Source organism: Xiphias gladius, chromosome 8, assembly GCF_016859285.1.
Source record: "Xiphias gladius isolate SHS-SW01 ecotype Sanya breed wild chromosome 8, ASM1685928v1, whole genome shotgun sequence".
In the NCBI taxonomy this organism is placed as follows: Eukaryota; Metazoa; Chordata; class Actinopteri; order Istiophoriformes; family Xiphiidae; genus Xiphias; species Xiphias gladius.
In genome coordinates this window covers 8,929,221-8,953,883 of record NC_053407.1, presented here as the reverse complement: position 1 = coordinate 8,953,883, position 24,663 = coordinate 8,929,221, and the positions used below count along the sequence as shown (strand labels likewise).

Genomic DNA, 24,663 nt, shown 5'->3' with positions numbered 1-24,663 from the left:
TCTGAACTGTGACAAACAAGGCCCAAATTTTGTCAACCCAACCAAGCTCATTTTTACTGCCTTAATCCATTGTAAAGCCCCCAAACTGAGCAGAAAATTGCGCAATCTGGCAACATTTCTTGGCCATAAAACTTACCGCCCCTGATCAAGTTATTTTCGGCGTGCAGTGTCAACTAATCAGGGGCCACCAGGAGAAGCAAATTACACACATACCGCCGTCAGGCAGTGAAAAGTATGCCCTTTGGCACACTGATAAAGAATGTAGTCAGCGCTTTTTCATTAGTCATTGCACTTTTCTGTACTCATACATTATTTATGTCAGAGTAACAACTAAAATTTCTATAGACACACACAACACAACAATTACAAAAACGATTTGAATTAATGTATGTACTTCACAATTGGAATTGTGGGAGGGGTAGGCCTTAATGGACCACATGCCCCTGATCATAAGAATAATTCAACTTTCTGGGAAATGCCCTTATTTGCTTTCTTGTAAAGAGTTAGACAGAGAGTTAAAGAGTAAAGACTTAGTTGCAGGGGGAAACTAAATTGTCACAGCACAAACAATAAATTTTTTTTTTTTTTTTTTTTTTACCTTACATTAACAATTTCAATATAACAGGTGGATGTTTTTAAACTTTGCTTGGCTAGCTATTTCTGACTAGCTAAGCTAAGCTAATTGTCTCCTGGCTCTAGCTCTTTTTTTCCCCCAAATGCCTACTGATTCCTTTAAAGGGTTACTACATACTCAAATTTTACTAGAAGCCTCCCTCCCAGCATATGTATAAAATGCAACAGAGGAGCGAGAGAGCAAACTGTATGGGGTGTCGCCTCTTGGATATGTTGCGTGTGACGTGGGGGGTCAGGGGACATGGCTGACTGACCACTGCTCAGTGTAGCATGGACGGAGATGGACAGCTGGTAATCAGAGCTAACCAGCCATGAGAAGCTTCTGTCAGACTCTCAGTTTCTCTCCTGAGAAAGACAGGGTACAAAACCTTTCCCAATCACTAGAAGCCCACATTTATGGCCCTTTGAGAGGGCCATAAATGTGGGCACCTTGTGGGCAACCTTGTCTGTTGTAGCTGAGTGGCTCTACTATGAGGCTCTCAGAAGTGTGTGCCTGTGGGGAAGTGTCCCACATGCATCGTGTTTATTGCCGATGCAGATGAATAAATGTGGTTTATGCACATGCATAGAAGAGAAGTTTTTACACACAACATGTCTTGGTGAAGGAAGTGGAAGTATCCCATTGTGTTGACTGGAGAGTTGCACAGGGTGATGAGGTCAGGTTGTCTTTAGAGCGTTCAGCTCCAAGTTGTTCTGCATGCATCAGGTCACCACATGGTCAATCTCCAACCTGTAGGCGGACTCATCCCAACCTAACAACAAAATAGAAACTGTTGAACTTACTGTTGGTAATTCATCCTTGTCTGTCCCTGGAATGTTCAATTCATACCCAAAATACTGCCTATCCTTCAGAAACGTCTTTCTTCATTTCACAAAAAAGACTTTGGTAAGGTTTCAGACCAGGAGATGGTTTATCAATGAAGTCACCACAAATATATAGCTTAAAAGGATCCATGGTCATTGATTGTTAACCAGTTGCCAGGCAATGTTCATGTTCAGTTGATAAATAACCCCAGTGTCTAAGTTAGATGTTATGAAAAGAAATAGTAACGCGGGAACATGGGTCTACATTGTGTTCTGTGGAAGGAAAGACCTATATGAAGAAAAAAACAAACCAACAAAAAAACAAGCTTCTTATTGCAGACTGTTAATCAAGCCACATTACAGATACAAGCTGGAGGAAGGTACCCTCATCTTAGCGCAGATCAAGGTTGATGTTTGCTCCTTCTCTCTTTTTGCCTGTTTCATCTAGAGTATGTAGTACAGCTTGACATGAATATCCATGACCTTGAGAAGGGCATCCCTGCTGTTTCGAAGTTGATAATACAGTTGGGATTATATTTAAAGCATACGTACAAGACTGATTAGAGTTACAGTTGAGAGTAGAGAGGTTTTTCTATTTTTATTTTATTTTACTTGGCACAAAATTATTTTGGACACAAAGACCAGGAACTGTGAATGTCTGTACAACATTTTGTGCCAATCCATCCAATAGCTGTCGAGACCTTTTGCTAAAAAACAAAAATGTCAATCTCATCGTGGTGTCTAGAGGGAAATTAGAAGGCTTTTAGGACCACTTATTTCTGTGCAAAATATTATGGCAATCTATTCAGTGGTTACTGAGATATTTCAGTCCGAGCCAAAGGGATGGATGGACCGACCAACACTGCCTACAGCAACACTAACGTGGCTAAAAAGTATAAATGCCATTATGACATAAGTATTTCACCCTAGATGCAGCTGGCATGTACCATTAGTCTCCCAGGGATATTAATCATAATTTACAAATCAGGAAATCTTACTCAAACACTTCCTCTGTTACCATTTTGTAAATCTATTTATCTGTCAAAATTTTGTTTACAATGTACATTTATTGGATAGCTGTGGATGTCCACGATGGATGCTAAGTCACCCCTGCTGAGGCACAACCACAGTGGTAATGGTTTGAGTGTATGAATGTTTTTCAACTTGTCTATATGCATGTGTGACAGTACTGGTGATGGGGCGGACACTGGCTGCTGTTCACGATCAGGGTGCAATTGCCAGCAGACAGGTGATGTAACATTATCAGAGTGATGAGTGAGGGAAAAATATCAGTTGATGGATGGAGGTGAGAAAAAGAGACCCTTTAGGCCTGGTTGAATATATTGCTACTGTAATTACCACTAGTATCTGCCAATGGCCCATGCGACGTTTGTCGCAGATTCAGGGCATTACTTATCCTTGCTAAGGCTAAGTAGAATGAGAGTGAAAATGATAATTGAGTGGTCATTACAGATATGGATCTTGTGTTAATAGGTGCTAAATGATGATCTAGGAAGGAATAAATGAGTGTGAATGGCTGAGTGGGAGATGGCAAATGGAGGATATTAGTATCATTATTATTGGATGGTATGGTTGCTATTGGCATTTCCATAATTAAAATATTAGTTTATAGCTGTAAGGGGGAGATCCTCCATGTTGGCTGAGGTATAAAGCAGCCACTTCTAATTAGGATGCACAATTAAAATGCTTAACCAATGGATGGTTTTGTTTTGAAGCCACAAAAAAGACATGTCACTACGCCTTTCCACTAGAACATCTTTTCTGCCATTTAAAAACTCATAAAGTTTGTTTTTTCAACTTTGTAGCCCCTTTTTAACCTTTAAACTTCCTGTCTGTCCTTCCTTTCGGTGCTCACCTTGTCCTAGTTTGTCATTTCTTGTGTTTCAGATAATATCACTCTCAGCTGCTTTTTACCCATGAGCACCTGATACGAAACACAAGAAATAAACAAGATGTAACTCCTGAGAAACTCAATAAATTAAATCCTCATATCCCATGCAGTTGAATAATGTAGAACAGAGAAAGGATCTATTTCATTGCATTTGAAAGTGTAAACAGGTACAAGAATTTTGGAAAGGAATAATCTGTACAATTTCCAACATCATTCACAAAGATTCTTGTATTCTTGGGCTTATTCCAGAAGCATAGGCCCTAAGAATTCATGAAAGTAAATTGGTTAACCTTTGCCCATTATAAGCAAATCGTCTTATTGCTAGACATTGGAAAAAAGTTTTTTTTCCGTCTTTGAACCTTTGGATTAATGAGCTTTCTTCTTGTATAGCGATTGAGAGGCTTACATATACAATCAAACAAAAAAGTCATATTTTACATAAAACATGGGATTCACTTCTTACATTTTTGGAAACAAGACCTGATAACATAACCTCTTAGATTGCAGCAGCACGCATCTGTCGAGTTCACTTGTCTGCAGCAGAGGTTTTCAAACTGTGAGGTGAGAGTTGAAGAGGAGGCATGGAGGGAGAGACATGAGCCAAAGATACTGTCATGTGAAAGGACGCAGGTCCATGCTGATTTTATTTTGTTGATTTAATTTGCTTATCAACAGAATCAGCAGTTGGAGTAGCGGCAAAACGTATAGCAACCCAATGCTGTACTTTGTGTCAAAATTCATATTTCTTCCCGGAGTCATAACACTCAAATCTGAACAGAGACATGATAGACATATTTTTACATTCAGCGTTACTTACACTTTAGGCAGATATCATTATCTCTGATATCCATTTCAAATAAATGTCCATAAATTTGGCTACAAATCATATAAAAAAAGACACTCACTTATGACTCCCGGACTTCTCTGAGAATCATTCCATTTTTAAGTTTTCAAATATCAAAGTAATTCAGTGATAGTTGACTCGAATATAGGCTAAAAAACAGGTCTCAAGTTGTGGCCCACAGCTAAGTCACTGACTCCATGGAAACATTATACTTCCTATTTGCATCCCTGAAATTCCATCCCCAAGTCCCTAAATTATGGAAGCTGATGTTCCAAAACTTAGAACATGATTATCCTCCAAACTGAAGTTAGGGGGGCAGTTGTCTCAATTTTGTCTGAGGAGGGCCAAATGTATAAGATTTTCAAAACACTGGTCTACAGAAACACTAGACTATGAATGAATACGTTTAAAAAAAAAAAGAATATGTCTGTTGAGTCAGTTGTACTATTGTCTCTCACCTTTACTGCCAATAGAAGACTCTATTTGATCCAAAAGGTTGTTTTTAAAAACTCCATCAGTCGTTGGGATGACTCTGACAAACCCAAATTCAATACAGTATAAATAACCAAATAACAGGTTTACTAGACTTACTAGATTGACACTGAAGTGTTCACATCAATAAATGTCAACATCAGAGATCACAAATTTCAGAATAACTGAGTGCAATAACGGAATTCCAGCAGACATAAACTCATCTCAAGTGCAAAGTGATGCATAAGTCAAAACAGAAGACAACAGGGGTGTTAAGACTCGGGAAAGTGGGTTGGGAAAAGTGAGGGGAGTTTATGATGTAAGTTGATTGCAAGTTGACAGCTACCTGCGCTGGGAGTTGACATCAAAATGCAATCCAGAGTTCACATGCCAAGTTGTATCTCTCTGTTGCTGAAGAGTCTAGAAAGAGTATTAAGTCATGAAGAGTAAAGTCATGAATAAATAAAATGGACTTCTTTGAGGTTTTTACATCCAATTGAAATTGGGTTTCAGTGTGGCACTAATGAGATAATTAATGAATCAGAAATAATATGTCCATTTATATAACTACTAAATTATCCCAGCTGGTGTCAGCATAAATCAGTGCACACGTTCTTTTAACCTGTCTGGATGAAAAAAAATGTTGTTGTCTCTATGTCCAGCACCTATCACTGAAAAAACAGAAAAAAGAGCACTAAAAATACTTTGCTATGTCATTTTCACTCTTTGATTCCCTCTTTTTTACTTTACTTGCTTGCTTATTCACTCCCCCCACTCATCTTCTATCACACACAAAAGATATCATAGGGTTTGAGAGACTGAAGACTTACTGTACAATAGGCTAAAAATGTATCATTTGGTTAGTCACACTGTATGTTTGCCATAGCCCTGGTTGGGTTACTGAGAACAAGATAGGCCTTTCCGAGTTGTCTTTAGGTGGCTTAATGTGTTCACAAAAATGTAGCACCGACGAGCACTTTGACTTGAAAACTTTAGGTTTTAGGTTTTAGGTTTAGGAACTTTGTTTTTATATTACAACGTTGATTTTGACTGTGTTAAACAAGCTGCTGTCACTACCAGTGCAAACAAGATTAAAGTTGGAGGGGACAGAAAGAATCATGGCACAGCTTGAATTTCAGGCATCATGTGTCAGCAATTCTTCCTGTCCTGCCCTTAACTGTTGTTGCTACCATGCAAAATTGGCTGGGCATGATGACACTTCAAAGAAGCCTGGCTTGGCCAACATTGCACTCTCACTCAAAGGGTCGTTCCTTAACTCAGTAATGATTTAAATGTCACGAATCCCATTGTAGTTGCAGAATGATATCCTACTGGTAAAGGGGGAGACACAGAGGATTTTATCTTTCTGCTAATCCTCACCTAGTGGGATTAAAACGTTATCTAAAACTCTGCCCACCATAGAGGTAGACTGGCTCCTTCTTGAATCTAGCCCTCCGTCTGTGATGTGGTGAGGACAGGTACATTCCTTTACTGACTGCTTCCTGCCTCTCCAGCTGGTACAGAGTGGCTGATGCAGGGAATGGGAGACTAAATGGCTTGTCATCTCCTCCTCCAGTGACTAAGGGGCACAAAGAACATCTGATGCAGAAGCATACTGGCAGCTTTACCCTTACCAATTCTTTCAGACACAACTTCATGGGTCACTGTCCGTGGTAGGCAGTTTGTGGCAGTGAGAACTGCAGACTACATCTGAGATACTTACTCTTTCTGCTGTGTCCTCCAAGACGGGTGCCCGCTCAGTGTACACAGCAGCTATCAATGCTTCAGTGGTTGTTTCTAATGTGGTATGTTCTCAATGCACTGCTGAAGGAACCTTTTAAACTTTAAACAAGATCTCTGTCAGTACGCTATAATTCAAGACTGTACTCCCAATAGCTCTGATGTTAGCTATGACAGTGAGAAAACTGTGTGCCTCTCAAAGCTATAAACGCTACCTACTTATTTGTTACAACTGCTGTGGAACCTTAAACATTACTCATCCTTCATTCCTAGCAACATCAAGATCTGTTTGCTTTTGTGTTATGGATGGTATCCCTTCAGTCCATGGACCCAGGCAAAGCCCTCTAACCTTGACACCCTGCCACTCCATGGTCACTGAGGATTAACAGATACAAAGGTAAATTGTGACACCATCCTTTCAAAGCCCATTTGTCAGCTGTCTTTTTAGATGCTTAAAAGGTAATAAAGAATCTAAATTTGTTTCCTCATTCCCCCTAACATTAAATATAAAGAGCACAGTTATACTATTATAACTAGGTTTCTGTAACAAACTTAAATGTGTACTTTGATTCCAATTAAACCCTAAAAAACAAGGGTTGGTGCATGCATTTATTTTCTCTGAAAAGTCACTCAAAAGTCCTCCTCACTGCTATAGTTTATTTAAAATGCTGCCAAAGAGCTTCAATCTCCAGCCACTCTCATGCCCATTTCTACTGTCTCTGCACTGGTTTCACAAAGGCTAAAAGTGCTTTTTAGAATCAGAGTTGATATTTTATTGATTGTTTTAAAAAACATTGTTTACGTGACTGACCTTTTAAATCCCTATTTGCAATAACTGCACCCTGAGGCGCTTGGGTAGAATTTTGCTTTTAATCTACTCAAGAGCAGTGTTCTCTCTATTACAGCTCCTATAATTAAAAACTACGTTTATAAATTGCTCTGTAATAAATATTCAGTTATTTCAAAAAAACCCATATGCTGATGTCACACAGTGCTGACTGAACCTGTAATCAAACAGAAAAGCTCTTGCTTTTTCTAAACCTCAAGTGTCAGGAAGAACTTTCCCAGGGAAAAATCACCTGCCAAAGAGAGATAAGTTGTGTCTGGCAGCAACGGCTGTTTGTATTTAACAAAAGGAGGTGGTAATAGAAAACAAACAAACAAACAAACAAAGCTGGGAGTCTAAATAAGTTAAACCCACAATAATGGATTTTTTGGGCCACTTTCAGGCAACGCACCACGCTGTAAACACAACACTAATATATTATTACCCTATAAAGTTGATTAAGTATGTTAGCAAACAGCCTATTTGCACATCGAGGAGACATGGAGCAACATTATCATTCATTTGAAGTCATATTTCTGGCAACATGAATAATGTATGGTCATTTCATATATTGTCAATATAAAAATAATGATTTTTGTAGCTTTAATAAAAGAAAATTTAGTGTCACCTACTGAAAAATCCAAGGAAAAACACAGGTGGCATTGTATATAATTGATATATATGATCATAGACAATCAAGCACAAAAAAATTATAACCAACAAAGTAACTTGTATGTTTCATCTAAACATTAGCTGATCAACCAAAACAAATCAATCTGGTAACCAGCCTCTAGATGCTGTGTTTATTTTTTATGGAGGTTAAAATATTAAAATCTGTTTTAATATTATATAGGAATAGTTCAACATTTTAGGATATATGTTTATTCGCTTTCTTGCTGAGTCTTGGGAGATGGGAAGATTGATACAACTCTCATGTCTGTTGGTGAAATATGAAACTATTGCCCGAGGATTAATGCCAGTTAGCAAAATATGGCACAAAAACTATAAACTAGACAAAAAAAAAACAAACAAAAACCAAACAAAAAAAACCTTCCAGCACCTCTAAAGATCTCTAATTAACACTTATTTTATTAACATTACACTTATTACTACACTTATTACTATTACATCTCATTTTTGTAATACGTACAAAAACCGTGGAGTTAAAATGATAAATGCTGGTTTTACAGGGTTTATGTGCCAGACCATATTTTGGCTTGAATCAGTGACTTCCTGGGGTCTTGTTGTCATCTGACTTTAGAGCTTTAGCCGTGATGGCAGGCTGATTTTTTTTAAACCTTTGGACAGAGCCCGCCCAGATGTTTCCCCCTAGCTTTACATTTAAAAGACAAATACGAGAGTGGTATCAATCTCCCAATCTAACTCACGGCAAGAAAGCAAATAAACATATTTTCCAAAATTTTCCAAAATTTGACTAAAATGCAAAAATGCAAAGATGTACTGTAAGTGACACTCTCAAATGTGGACACAACTCCTGTCTCTAGAGGTCAAATGGCATTTCAGTAAACAATTGGCAATGCAGAGTTGTGGGAATTTTCAGTAACGGCTTTATTAAATTAGTGCAAAAGACAGTAACTCATTCAAAATGTCATATTTTTCTTTAAGGTGGTCTTCCACACTTCTTTTTTTCTCTTGCGTTTCTTTTGATAAGAACCAGAGAAAAAAAGCGAAGCTATCCACCAAAACCACAGCCTTTTTTTCTTCTTACACAGCTTCTTGTGACTTGTAATGAGAGATGGAGAAAGAACAGGAGAGGGCAGAACTGATGGGAGACAAAATCAAACCTAAGCACATGGCAGTCATCAAAACAAGACTCCTGATTCTGCAATTAATCACAGATTTTAAATTAAAAAAACAAACAAAGAAACCAAACAAAAAAAAAGATGTTACAATAAAATAGTCATCACATCAATAGCATTAGAAATAGTGCCTAAAATTCACAGAAAAAAAGTTTCCTCTTTTTTATTGACTTACTGTGTGGGTGACCAAAGAACTTGCAATCAAAGTACATAAGTTAATCAATACTGTATATTTATACAATGGTAAAAAATAAAAATATTTATATAATAGTACTTTTTTTTAAGGTTTACACCGTTACTATAAAGATATACTGTTTTCCACTCCATGACAACTAATGCAATAGAAACAGAAGCTAATTGAAGAAACAACTCCAGAGTTTCAGACTTTGAAGGCTTATGGCTACCACCTTGTCCTAAAAGATCACAACCACTGCAGACAAAGAAAACAGGCTTTGTTCTTTCCACTTAAAGAAGGAAACAAGATCAAACACAGTCGAGAAAAGAGTGACAAGAAAAGAAAGGAACACATCAAAAAGTCAATGCTCATCCTCGACCAGGACAGTAGCTCAGCCTTTGCAGTGTTCCCTGGCCCACCGAGAGACAGAGAGCGGTCAATAGATAGACGGGGAGACGGGGAAGGGGAGGCAGGTAGATAGTGGGGGCGATGTCTATGCCTGTGTGTGGGCGGGTGAAGTAAGGATGGAACAGAGGGGAAAAGAAAAAAGAAGTAGAGGTAGCTATGATGGGAAAAAGAGGGAAGGAGAAAAAGAAAGCTGGGGAGGGAGGGAGTTTCAGATGAACTGTGGGAAAAGACCAGAGGTTTAAAGGTGGGGTCCAATATGAAATAGATTTATAGCTCTCGTTTTGTTACAATATCAATATACATGTTGTTTCAAGTATCTCCTAAGGATGTGGCATATTGCCATGAACAATGCTAACACCCAGTGTTTGTCTGCCAGTGTAATGGTGCGTTGCCAACATGGAATACAGTGAAATCTGTAAAAAAAGAAATGGAATTGTTGATGGTGGAGCTGAAGTGTAGAGAGGAGAGGACAGATTGAGGAAAAAAGTCAGAGGTTCAAAATTGAATCATGAAAGGATGAAGAGATGAGAGAAGACTGAAGTGGGGAAGGACAGATGCAACAAGGAAATAAGGAGATGAAGAGAAGCAGACGAGAGTAGTGAGAGGATAAGTGAGGAATCTTTTAAAAAAAACAGAGTTGTGTTATACAGCAGTTGTGCCGGTGGGGATTGTGTGTATTTTCTTGTTTGATTTGTCATGGTGAGAAGACTTCTTCTCGCTTCTTCTTCTCTCCTAAGCCTGGGTTGCGTGGGGGAGATACTGTAAGTCGTTGCTTTTCAGTGTTGCGAAAAGGACTACGGGAGGTTTCAGCAGAATCTACAGGCCTGGTCGGAGAGGAAGAGATGAAAAGAGAGTAGAAGAGGGGGAAGGGGGGCGTGAGAGGAAAAGAGGAGAGGAGGAATGTGTTGGACAGATAGAAGAGAACATAAAGTCAAGGTCATCCATCAACCAGGTTAACCGCAATCAATTAAACAGGACAGGTGATGGCATTGCATCATTAAAGATTTAGTGAGGATAAGAACGGGAAGTTATAATTATTCACTCTTAGGCCACCTTTATGCAGAAGCAACTAAGTGACTGGCTTTAATGTGAAGCTCCTACCTGAAACTGTGCCAACTTGTACCTTCCTCAACATCCTTGACGGTTTGCTCACAAGCAGATATCTCCAAAGTTAGAGCACAGAGAAGTGCACCGTGTTTTTTGATTTATCATGCCATCGAAAGACACTTTCTGGAGTGTCTACAGAAGATTAGTTGGCTACTGACATGTACTTTCAGAATACTTCAATTTTTACTTCAGAATGAGTTCAGTTTATGGTACTGAGGACAGCGCTGAAGCAGAAAATATGGCCACGTGTTCAATAAATTAGCCTGGACTGAATCAGGAGAATCTGTTTCTATTCACACAACATAATCTTTACAAGAATCTGTCCGCTTCAAAGCATTGTGCAGAACATATGTTAATTATGCAATAATGCTGTGTTTTTTCCCCAGTGATACAGAGGTTTGAATGAGTCTAAAGAAAAAGCGTAGGGTAGGGTATGTTCTCTGGTAATGTGACAGTTTGTCTCATCAGTCTGGTAGAATTGCTTACGACAAGCTGGTTTGAAATTTGATTTAGCAAACTCGCACTGTCGCATAAATACCCACAGCAGGCACAGGTAAACACACACACACACACACACACACACACACACACACACACACACACACACACACACACACACACACACACACACACACACACACACACACACACACACGCGCTTAAACACACTGCAGTATGAAATGTGAGAGTTTCTTGATTGCCTCTCCGCCAGCCATCTCCCTCCTAGTCTTCTCCCTATTTCTGACATTTTTGGAGATGGCTGAGCATTCGACAGAAACCCTCCTCACTCCCACTTGCCATTTTGCTCGTTCTCTCTCCTCTTTTTTCTTTTCACTGTTTTCTGATATGACTGGATTAGATAGGGCACCTTGGGCTTCTGCTGTGTCCTTGAACTTTACTTAAGAGAGTTTAAGAGAGTAAGAGAGTTACACATGTATGTCCAGTTACTACCAAACTATTCACTGCAAGTTCAGGAAATGCTCACTTTGCTTCTACTAAATTCAAGTTGCGCTTCACTTTGGATATGAGCTCTTCACTACATTTACTACATACAGTTGCATGAAAAAGTTTGGGTACCCCTGGTCAAAATTTGTGTTTCTGTGAATAGTTTACCAAGTAAAAGATGAAAAGGGCATAAAGTTAAAGATTAAATATTTCTTTAATATTTTAAGTAAGATATTTATTTATTGCCATCTTTGCCATCTACAGTTTCAAAATAACAAAAAAAGGAAAAGGGCCCGAAATAAAAGTTTGCGTACCATGCATGGTTTGTACTTAGTAAGACCTCCTTTGGCAAGTATCACAGCTTGTAAATGCTTTTTGTAGCAGCAAAGAGTCTTTCAGTTCTTGTTGGAGGATTGTGGCCAATTCTTCCATGCAAAAGGCTTCTATTTTTGTGAGATTCTCCGGCTGTCTTGCATGCACTGCTCTTTTGAGGTTTATCCACAGATTTTTGATAATGATCAGGTCTGAGAACTGTGAGGACCATGGCTATACCTTCAGTTTGCACCTCTTGTGGTAATCCAATGGGGATTTTCAGGTGTGTTAAGCATCTTTATCGTGTTGTAGAAGCCATCTTCTTTTCATCTTCGGCTTTTTTACGGACGTTGTGATGTTTCCTCCCAGAATTTGCTGGTATTTAATTGAATCCATTTTTCCCTCTACAAATGTTCCCCGTGCCCGTGGCTGAAACACAAGCCCAAAGACTGATTGATCCATCTCCCGTGCTTTACAGTTGGAGAGGTGTTCTTTTCATTAAACTCTGCACCTTTTTTTACTCCACATATTTTTGTTCACTGCAGTCAAAAAGTTCTATTTTAACTGCATCAGTCCATGGGACTTGTTTCCAAAATGCATCAGGCTTGTGTTCTTTTGCAAACTTCTGACGTTGAACTTTGTGGTGGGGACACGGGAAAGGTTTTCCTCTGATGACTCAATGAAGGTCATATTTGTGCAGGTGTCACTGCACAGTAAAACAGTGCACCACCACTCCAGAGTCTGCTAAATCTTCCTGAAGGCCTTCTACAGTCAAACAGGGGTTTTTATTTGCCTTTTTAAAAATCTCAAGAGCAGTTTTCTTGTTTTTTCATACCCCAACTTGACCTCCACCATTCCTGTTAACTGCCAATTCTTAATTACATTATGAACTGAGGAAACGGCTACCTCTTCTTCTAGCCTTATCCTGCTTTGTGGGCATCAGTAATTTTAATTTTCAGAGTGCTATGCAGCTGCTTAGAAAAGTCCCTAGCGGCTGATGTTGGGACAAGGTTTGGGGAGTCTGAGGATTTATGAAGCTTTGAAATTTGCATCCCTTGGCCTCTTCTAATGATGAGATTGAAGAAGCCATAGCTCTAACAAGCTAATTAAGGTCTGAGATGTTGGTAAAAGTTATGAGAACTCAAATCTCTTGGGTTTCCCAAACTTTTGTGTGGTGCTCCTTTACTTATTTTTCACTCTGAAAAAAAAAAACACTAATCTTACTTAAAATGCTGAAATAATGTTCTACCTTTAACTTTATGCCTTTTGGAGGTCAGTTCATCCTCTACTCAATTAACTATTCACAATAACAGAAATTTTGAACAGGGTTGCCCAAACTCTTTCATGCCACTGTACTTCACAGGTGCACTCTGGAGAACTAAGGGCAAAACAAGGCCAGGCAATCACTGTTTGATCCTCTGTCGAAAACAGTGCACAAATTCTCTATTTTATATTTTGTCTCTATTGAGCATTATATAAGTAAAACGAACAAGAATTATAGATTTCTGTAGCAACAAAATTCTCAGCTTTTATGTTTTATACCATTCCTCTAACCCACTTTTTATGTGCTAGTTCATAAGAACCCCTAATGGAAAGAATGGATTTCCAGGTTCTTCATGTAAATTTGCATAGTCTGATGTGAAACAGAGGTGTGCTGTTGCAGTTATATTTAATATATTGTCAGCCCCCCAAGTTATGCTACAACTTGAGATGCTACACTAACTTCCTGTTTACATGGTTGATTACTTTTGATTAAACAGCGCTATAGGTTTTAGAATTCGATAACTGATTAGTGAATTATTGCTTTAAAATTATTTATTTAATAATTTATTAAATAGCTAGTAGTTAAAGAACTTGGAAAGGACTTTACTTAGCAAAGTTAGTGATGGATTTATGAATAGCTCCTTCAGTCCAATTCAGGATTAATATATAACAGATGAATCTGCTAAAATTTAAATAAGCTTGTAATTATTTAGCACTGTATGCCCTTACCACAATGTACCTTAGCAGTGCACGTCTGACATTTTCAGTAGCCTTTACAGGATACAAGTTGCCAGATCCATTCGATATTAGCAAGATACAGTAAAATTTGTATCAAAGACAGTGACACCTTACACTGCTTCACTACTGGTGTAATCACTTCTGAAGCCTGTGACTGTGTGTAAGTACACTGTAAGTACAACACCTCAGTGCACAGATGCAGTGGTTACAGTGAAGAATGGATCAGGTGTACCATAAGCATTCTACCTTACTTAACAGGCTTTCCTTTAAGCCTTGCCTTTTACTGCTAATCTGGCTAAATGCATGCAGCAAAATGTGGTGTAAAACAACAAATTTGGAGGTGGCAATTTGTCATAGCTAGTGTTTGTTTCTTAAGGGCTTTACTGTTTTTCTCCATTTCCACTGTGAGTGCATAAGTGGGCTGCACTGTTGCTGTCTCTGCTGAGGTCACAGCTCTTGTGTGCTTTGTTTAATAAGTTTGCAGTCAGTATCAGTCAGACAAACTCATCATGTGATTTCACTGTTGACATGCCAATATGTCTTTCAGTCTTTTTTCTGTCTTTATCCTCCCCCATCTCTGCCTCACACTCTCTCTACGTCTCTCTAAGAGATAAGGGAGCGGTCTTGAGGAATGTGAACTATAATTTTCTCAGACATTCTAAAATGAATTTGACTATGCACTTCGGAAAATTCTGAGGTGATCCAAGTGTGCATAAATGGGGGTGAATACTTAATAGGTTGGAGGGTATGGAACAGGTGGGGGTGGGGCCGATTGATTTTTCTTTCTCTATTGTTTTTCTTGTCCCTCTCAGAAGGCTCAGGCCTAAGTGTTCCGTATAAAAAAGGAAATAAAAGTGGAGAAACACTCGAAGGCACTTAACACTCAGATATTGGTTTTTGCAAATCTAATGAGACTCTGGCAGCCCTGTTTCCCTTCACATGAAGAGCTGCACACAAAAGAGGAAATTCTCCCCCTCTGGCTAAAAAGTCAAGCCCTGACATGAAAATACATTGCCGAATCCATTCACCTCCTCCCCCGCGCAGACAAAGGCTATGAACTCATAGGTCAGGAACAGATGAAAGAGAGAATTAGGTAGGAAGAAGAGGGAGTGAAAAAGAGAGGGATGAACAGAATATAATCACTATTGCTTGGTTATGAATGAGTCACTTTATGTTACAGCTAGCAGAATTAGCTACAATACCACACTGTGCTCCTATAGAGACTCAGGAAGCTTTTTTTTAATGATTCCTGTTACATTACATTTTTTCTTGAACTTTTCAAACATGAGCGCATACACAGATACGTACTTATAAATATAAGGTATGAATATGACATTTTATCACACCCAGCATAATGTTCTCACATCTGTCTACTGCTTGGAAAAAGCCCCATATTTAAATCATAAACAACCTAAAGACTCTGTATATATATAAACAAACTTCTCTGTCACTCTATATTCCACCACTACATGAAAAATGTTTACCTGTACCTGGAAATGAATGCATTTCCATTTCACAACACAAGATACATAAATATGCACACACTGTAATCAGAGATTGACTTTGAAAATCAGCTAAATCACAAATAAAAATACACAATTTTATCTTTTTACTTAAGGGTTGATATAAATTACTGATGTACACGAAAATTTCTCAGCATCAGAAAATAAAAGGCTCAGATTTAATTTTTACAAATTTTGTTAGTATTTTCCAACCCTGTATGTTTCGACGGTGGAACGACGTTAGTGTTTACATTTGGATCGCAGATTGTGTAATTAAATTGCTGCATTCTACACATTTAAAATGAAAAATAATTTAAACATTTATAATTTACTTTAAATTATCATCCTTATGAGTATCCTCAAATCAAACACCAGTTCTGATGCTAGTTATAGTTAGCATTTTTTTTTGTGGCAACAATCATTCATGTGTTGCAGTTTTTGTTGTCGAGTGTCCCATGACATGACAGTTAGACACTATAAACAACTCTAAGGTAATGGAACAGGACCATGTAAATGCTACACTGCCATTATGGTTGTTATTAGTTGCACATCTATTTGACAAGTAAGTATCAGCTGTGAAGTACTGGTATTTATACATAACAATGGCCAGAGTGTGGAAATCAGATATTGCTGTTCACATTCATGATAACTCATCATGATGGCAAAAAATAGCTTATATATTTTTTTCTAGACGACTTTTTTGGCAACTTCAGATTTGGGGCTGCAAAGTCCCCGTATATCCCTGTGTAACTGTTTGACAGATGTACCAACAAATGTAGCAACAACTCATTCATAATACATGAGTAAAACATGTGCAGTTTGGTGTAACAACTTTATATTCATAAAGAATTTATGATAAAACTTCACTTGCTAATGATCAACAAATAATTCATATATCACTAGAGCAAATATGATAAGTTTTTGGGTTCTTGAAAAGATAACAAGTACAGTTTTACATATTAACACTAGGTAATGATGCTCAAATCATGTACTAGCAGTGGAATTCTACATTTACGAATCAGATAAAAGGCATTTCCCAATGTTTACTAGCAGAATAACTAACGTGTCATTATGTATTTCATCAGTACCTCATACTGTAGTCTGTTAAGGCCTCTTAACATTCATAACTGTGCAGTTATAGCTCAGTTGGTTATAGACTTTGGTTTTAAGAAATGATACAGCTCTTTAATAACGTGAATTTTCATATCTCAGTTCAAAGATCAAAAACCCATCACAGCTTGATCTAGAGGCAGAAACGACCCTTCTACCGTATGCATCACTCTGGCACGAGGTTTTCTTCAAAGGAAGCCGTTTAAAAGTAATTTTTACAAGAGTAAATAAGCCCCTAAACATCCCGTCCCTCTAGCCGAGAGGGGATTAGTGTAGAGCTGGAGAAGGAAGAGGAAAGTGGCTGTCAGAGCCAAGTGAGGGATCAGAGAGGAGGAATAGTGTGGACTAACACACTGGGAGGATGGAGGTAAATTAGTGGCATCTGGGCTGGAGGATGTTTGTTGTGTTCAATGGTAAATGCTTTGTTTTTACTCTGCTCTCTCTCTCTCTCTCTCTCTCTCTCTCTCTCTCCTTTACTCATGGAATTACATTATTACTCTTGCTGAAATTACAGAGAAAAACAGGGAGAAGCAGGTCTCTGCAGTACATTACAAGTGCAGACAAATCTGCCGCTGAAAACCGTAATGCTGCATGGAAAAGATTTTAGCATGTGATTTGTAGACCTTCCTAAATTGAGCACTTGCATGGTGAATCTGGCACGGTGCCGGATGAAATGGGTGTGCATACTGTATGTGTGTGTGTGTGTATGTGAGAGAAGAAGTAAAAATACCGGTACGAGCATCAAAATCCATTCCCCCAGAGATTTTCATTTCATCACCCCTTTTCACAACCCTCATAAGCCAAATTCACACATAGCCACTTTGGGCAACAACATTAATCTCCAAAATCCAGAGATGTCCACACCACATATGTGTAAAATACATATTATTTACACACTGTCTATCTTGGCCAGCTTACTGCTTCCAGCTGCACGTCATCAAGTTTGAGAATTTAATTTTGAGTGACAGTGAGGCTGCTGCAAAGAGATACAGTAGTGCATGTACCGTACAGAGCACGTCAGTTCACAGGTGCACTGGTAGGGGGCAGTGTGGTCATCTGTGCTGGCTTGCCACCTGTGAGCTGTATTAGCTGCTAAATTGGAACATTCCTCCTTGTAATTACTCCTAAAATTAGGAATCCTTATTATGAGTAGTTGTCCTTTTTTTTGTTTGCATCTGCAGCCTACGGGAGCACTTATTGACTGCACTTAGTTTGCCTGATTAGGAAATTTTATCTCAGGCGAACAATGCTTTTACCTTCAACACTACGAGACCTTTAACACCTGAGATCTGAGTGTTAATTGTATGTGTTTGTCTTTTTATCTTTGAGTGCATTTCCCTCTACAGGACTGTAGGATAATACCATAATTGTTCCCTACTTTATGGTAATCTGTGTATGTGGTGGATGTGTGTGAGAGTCTATGGCACACAAAAAAAAGGCTTACAATGGAGTGGAGTGAAAGTAGGCCCCTGTAAAGACCTGGGATTTAGCTGCCAATCCTGCAACAGCAACTACAGGTGTCGTAAGCATTACAAGACACAGTATATGAACATATACTCTATATACCCTCTGCACACGCAGGCACACGCTTGCTCTCCCTCTCTGTCCTGCAGGGTTACATACATTATTTAAGGGGTCTGAAAAGTGGAGTGTTAGTGGCTGAGAGCTAGGGACAGAAAGCCAGTGAAGATGTGGCAGTGGGGCTAGGAGTGGGGCTAAGAAGAATGATGCTGAAGGAGTCAGTGGAAAAAGGTGCGGAGGTTTAGGAGAATAGATGGAAAGTTGCAATCCAGCTGAGGCTGGTGACAGCAACAGAACAGTTTCTCACCATATTAAGAAGCAGGCTTCACAACCCACATATCATTTCAATTCTTTTGGCTTGCAGTAGATGCATGCAAAAAGAGAAAATCTGTCAGTGGGGGAGAGATGATCCAGTTTTCTTTCTCTTCAAAAAAAATCAAATTGGTTTTTCAGTTCTCTTGATTCAAGTATCATTTTACAGAGATTCACGAGTTTACTTTAATAGAAAATATACAAATGTGATCACTTCAGTTGTTTTAAGGAAAATATGATTTTTCAGGTGGAATATGGGACTGAAGTACCTTTTAAGAAAGCCTTTTCTGTTTATAGTCATTTTCTCTCTCGTCTCGAGCCTCACTCAGAAATAGACAAAATATATTACCCACAGTCCAAACCCAAGCACCCCCACGCACAAAACACTGACTGCTGCAGGGATTGTAGATTATGTGTCTTCTAGAGAGTTAAGTGATTACACAGAGGATGCAAAGAACTCCGTGCAGTTATGTTAAATTCAGACACTGAAAACAAACACCAACCCTGTCTTATATAAAATATATGCATACTATATAACAATTAATTTGGCTTGGGCAAATTATTGCTTTGCAAAGGAAATGTAATTACTCCCTGGATTAAATTCACCGGCAATTTGTGTGTGACATCCTTATTCGGCACATAAATCACATGGACTTTGACGCTGGAGACAGGGGTTCACATACAGAGTCCTTCATGTTGTTCAGATCAGTGCTTCCCAAACTTTTTAAAACCATGATTTTTAAAACCCTTCTTAGCGATTTGTTTCAGGGTTTGAGCTTACTTGGCACCACTGCCACATGTGACAGCTTTTCCATTCAGATGAGGCCTTCCAGTATGCGACAGGTTGCTCCTCCTATCCATAAAAAGCCATATGCAGTACCCACTTTAGGAACCATTATTGGCAACACTAGAAAGCTTGGTTAAGGTTAGAGAAGCTTTTGGTTAAATATTGAAAATGTCAACTGCATAGAGTTTCCAGGAGTAGATAAATAGGTTCTAAAATAGGTAAATAGGTTTAAAATGAATGTTTACTTAATTATGTTGAATGAAAACGTAATCTCTTCAGCATTACTTGTATTTTCTAGGAGACAGAGTTGGGGACTAGGGGAGAAAGGCAGCTAAAATAGGAGGTGGAAGAGGGAAGAGAGATACAGATGCAGGGAGCCAGAGAAATTAAGAAAATTATACTGTTGCATGGCCCACTGTACGCCTGCAGCCCGGTGGGCAAAAACAGAACAAAACAGAAGAGTTTAATCTCCACACCTTTATTCTCGTCTCCTTTTCCATCCTTCCCCTCTGGCTCTTTCCATTTTTCTTCCCCTCATCTCTCTCCTGCAGGGTCAGAGTTCAACTTGGAGATAAGGGAATTGAAACAGGATCCTCTCTGCTTCTCTGTCAGACTTTCTGACTATACACTGCAGTGATCAGTCCCCTCTACCAGTCCCCAAGCACAGGTCTCTGTGATGAGCTCGAGCAGGAGTCATCTCTCTGGGCGCTCAGGTGTGTGTAGAGATGTTCTACATCTGAACTGATGGAACATCTGCTGCTCAACTGTAATAAAGTCTGAGATTTCCAAGACACGCACGCACGCACGCACGCACGCACGCACGCACGCACGCACGCACGCACGCACGCACGCACACACACACACACACACACACACACACACACACAGACACAGACTGTCCTTGTTTCCTCTTTTTCTGTAATCTCCAACCTCTAGCTCCAGGGCAACACCACTCACTGTTAGGTCTTTTCTAACTACGCAAACATGCTTCAGTCCAAATGAATGGACATGTATACAGGCATAGGACCAGGAAACCCAAGAATCTGTCATCTGGAGCAGCTATTTGGTTAATGAATGCCACTGTCTATCACTGCGCTATTTACGGTAGAGTAATGAATGCTACTGTCGTTCAGAGTAAAAGGACATTTGCGGAGAAAACTCTCCTAATGTCATGTTGGCATGTCAACCAATTATCATGCTTTCTAGTTCAGACACTTTGGCTTCTACCATGGCAACCACAGATAAAAAAATATTTCTAAAAAGGAGAGTGTGAAAATCTAACTGACTGTTCCAGCTGGAATACTCTCAGGCTCGCTGCCATAAAACTTTCCGAGAGGTGGCTGCTTGACTGCGAACGCTGACACAGCATCAGCTTACGCTCATGATTAGTGTGTTGCAGTGAAACTGCGACTAATGGTCTATCAGCACTCGAGTGCGGTGTTCTTATGCTGCTGCCTGCTATGCATTGTCAGTTTAATTTAATACTTTGTGTCCTGTGAATCATGAGTTTTACCAGAAGTTGCAGGTGACTGTTGTAAAGACTTTAAATGATGATGAGTTCCTCAAGGCGCAACTTCAAATAAAGCCTTCCCATACACACCACAGTCGACTGCTATGAATGAGCGCTTGGAGAAAAGATATGGATCAATAGACAGATTGATCCATACCCAGAGGAAGATCAATGGGTCATGCTAGATGCTGTGATTCACAGATACCTAGAGAAAATGAGAAGATGAGACACAGAGATTCTTCCTGTAAGCAAAAGATTATCGGGAGATTGTGGCTCATTGCTAAATAGAAAGAAAGCAAAAGAGCAACAGAAGTTGTGGAGGAAAAGAAAAACAGTGGCAAAGAGAGCTGAGGGATGAGAGACAGGAATCGGTCAAAATATGCAAGCAGGAGTATTCAACAGAACATGTGAGAAAAGGAGAAAAGAGATTTTATGATCAACAGAACAAGACAAAGAAAAGATCGGAAAGAGAGCTGGAAAGAGCAAGGAGACATGACTGTGATTTTTCTGATGATCAGTGAAACATTTCACAGTAAAACATAAATTAGTAGAAAAAAGGATGGAATAATTACAATTACACCATCTTTTAGGCCTAAATTCATATTGTACTTTTTCTTTTCTTGTCTGTTCCTTTCCTTTCCCTTCCCTTCCCTCTCCCTTTTTCCCTTCCTAGCACTACCCTCCCCCTCTTCTTCTTCTCCTCTTCTTTCACTCTCACCCCATCCCTCCCACTGTACCGTGCCTCTCGAGTACAGCGAGCCCAACTATAAATTACCAAGAACAAGCCCAGATAGCTGAACAGGATATGGGGGCCTTAAAGTTGCAAATGATTTTTTCTTCCCACCAAACTAGCTGTTGGACATCCTCCATTACGTTTGTGTTGTGAATGGATGATGATGATGAATTATTCATGCTATTGCTAATTGCTTAAATGAGATATTCAGAGTAAATTCCAGTTTGACCTTCTGGGGAGTGCTGTAGGCATGGCGGTGGTAACATATAGACACGTGAAATGCAAAAGACACACTTTTGCAAAATGAATGCAAAAATGCCACATGCCATATGCATGAATGCAAGGTATGCAAACAGTGTATCAGTAGACATGCATGCACACACACAAAGACACTTTTACACCGGTTGGACTATTTATTATTCACTGAGTAAAATAAATTGCTTCCCTTTAAAATAAAATTATCCGAAAATTCAGTACAATTTCAGATTTTGTCTTTATTGATTTCTCAAAAATGATAAACAGGAAGCAACATATTATATTATTTCACTATTAATCCACATTTTAACAAGGAAAACAGCAAATAAAACATCACCTCAAGTTCTCTGTTGTGTGTTGTGATTGTGATAGTACTTACAGAGTAGGGCGAGCAGGAGTGCCGCGAGCAGCACGAGAAGGCTGGCGCGGTGGGAGTGGGCAGAGCTGCAGTGCATCCTGTTCTTCTTACAGACGCACACCTGAACTTTGACCTCTGTGTTGTTGGACAAAGGGGGAACCCCCGAGTCGGTGATGAGCAACGGAAGCTGGTAGTTGGCTTTCTTCAGACTGTGCAAGAGCATGATTTGGGAGTGTGTGGCTATGGGAGAGACATAGAGGAAAAGGGAGGTTTAATGAAGTGTATAGGAAGTCATCCCCCGTCCTGCATGTACTGTCCACATATTCCACATTAACAGCTGCCATTTTCTTAAGCAAAACTAAATGTGAATTATAACACAAAACTTAAATGCCTCAACTAACGGGGTGCAAAGCCATTCCTGACAACTGAAGTGACAAGAATTGCCACCCCTTAAGTTGCATAAGACTGTTACATTTTGTTGCATCACATTTTAAAATTCCTTAAGAGACACGAGAAAATACTGGAGCCAGTTCACTTCATGGTTTAATGTGCCACAATATGTTAGATGTTAGCTGTTAGGTGACTTTCAGTTTTGTATTCAATTGCAAAATTTACATTGTCCAACTGTTCGCTCAGAACAAGGCAACTGTAAGCAACAGTAAACACTTAAACAAATCAACCCACATCAATCACTGGCTCATCAGTGGGCTTTGAAAATGTAGGAATGCAGTGTGAGCTGCAGAGTTTCCCCAGAGTTCATTCAAACCCTGATGAGCATGTGACATATCAAAAAACCTCAACAAACTGTATGTCTTGATCGGTCATTAGTGGTGGATGTTTACCACTATCACAGCCATGTGCATTTTGAAATTTAATATGAAAACACAGAGAGATGGGTGAAAAATTAAAGAAACATATAGCAAAGTGTGTAGTAAGGTCTTACTCCAACACAAATCTTCAGAACAGCTTCAGGGCTCATTGACATAGATTCCAAGTCTCAGGAACTCTACCTGAGAGATTACACCATTCTTCCAGGGGCTATTCCCTCATTTGGTGTTTTAATAATGGTGGTGGATGGTTCTTAACACTCCCAAATCTCCCATAGATGTTTATCTAGGTTGAGATCTGTTGACTTTGAGGGCCATAGAGTTGCAAAGTGGGAGGCATTATTTCGTTCAGGGTTCCGGAAGTAAAAGTCTCGGTCATTTTTTTCATAGATGATGTTGGAGGACTAGTAGTTGGGATACTTGCAATGCTGGGTGGACATGTAGCTCTCCCAAATGAATGTCCAGTACGAAAGATGAGATTACAAAACATCTGGTTCTTTGATAAAGAATCACAGGTATATGCCTGTATACATAAAACCAGAACCTTTGAACACTACTCCAATGGTGAATTTGGGTAAAACACATCAAATCACTGAGCGTAAAATTCTTTTACATTGCTGCTAATGATGAGTGGAAGTTTACAATTTAAAACATTTTTAGTAAACTCATAACAATCCGTAAATGGACTCACTTTCGGATTCTGGGTCAATTTTGGATGAATTTGACTACTATGGCACTTGTTTGTTCTTAACTTTTCATATTTTTCAAGCCATTCATTGACTCCCATTTATAGACGCATCATCATTTATAATGTTTCTCCACTTATATATTAAGCTTTTTACTTTGATTTGTAACACATCTGTATGTTAAAACCAACTTCTGAATTCTGAAGACAGACTTGGAGTGATTGAAGTCTAGAGTCAAAATTTGATGGCACTTGTGAATGCCTATGAATAAGCCTGTGACTGAAAGTGAGATTTGTCCGATAAAAGCACACACGGAAATTGAACAGTGTGCTTTTAATTGTATCTGCAATGAACCAATTAAAAATTGTGAGAGGCCAGTTGTTACATACAGATCCACAAAAAAACTGTTATTATTATCAAGAGATATACTGTTAAGGTATAACCCCCAGCTCTCCTGATTCTACACACACTCATGTGCACACAGCCGAGACGAGCAAAGTTGGCAGAACATCTCAGTGGGAGCGGGCACTTTCTCTGCTGACCCTATATCTGTCTCTTCCAGTGGTGGTGATTGAGGAGTGTCTGTACCTCCCTCTCCCACTGTCAGTCACAACTAATACCTCTGGGCAGGTTTTAGCTCTGCTCTGTCACTCAAACACACACAGACAGGGCTGTTGGTCATGCAACCCTGAATCAATGTCTTGGTTGTCTGTCTATCCTCCTCCCCCCTTCCCTCCTTGTATAATTTTACTCTTCATCCTTATCATTTGATCCACATTAGCATCTGCATTTAAGACTTCTCTGTTCTGTATCCAGCATGGACTCATATTAATACAGTGTGACATGGAATAAACCTGTTCGGGTGAAATGAACCTTAAATATTCTTGCATGAAAATTTACTTTTGAGCTTTGGCAGCTATCTCTCATCCTTCTCAAACCTTCTTTATCGTCATTTATTTATATTCCTGCATTCCCCAGGGTGATTTTTGGCAAGTGTGAGAACAAGCTAAAAGCTCTCAGTGAAAAAAAATTAGTAGAAAGAAAAACTGACTTGCACGCGGTAC

General features: G+C 39.2%; 1 protein-coding gene across 14 annotated transcripts in view; it reads right to left on the bottom strand.

Moving 5' to 3' along the window:
- Nucleotides 1-249: 249 nt before the first annotated feature.
- Nucleotides 250-24,663, bottom strand: part of cdh13 (cadherin 13, H-cadherin (heart)) — a 333,542-nt gene continuing 309,128 nt past the window's right edge. For 13 of the 14 annotated variants that reach the window (XM_040134174.1, XM_040134183.1, XM_040134177.1 and 10 more), the window contains 2 exons: nucleotides 22,108-22,326; nucleotides 250-1,385 (listed from right to left, as the gene is read on the bottom strand). In XM_040134174.1, coding sequence (XP_039990108.1) covers nucleotides 1,336-1,385; nucleotides 22,108-22,326 — 269 coding nt within the window. In that variant the 3' untranslated portion in view covers nucleotides 250-1,335. Of the gene's footprint in view, nucleotides 1,386-10,344; nucleotides 10,458-22,107; nucleotides 22,327-24,663 lie in introns of those variants that run through there. The other variant, XM_040134175.1, reaches the window with a different exon arrangement.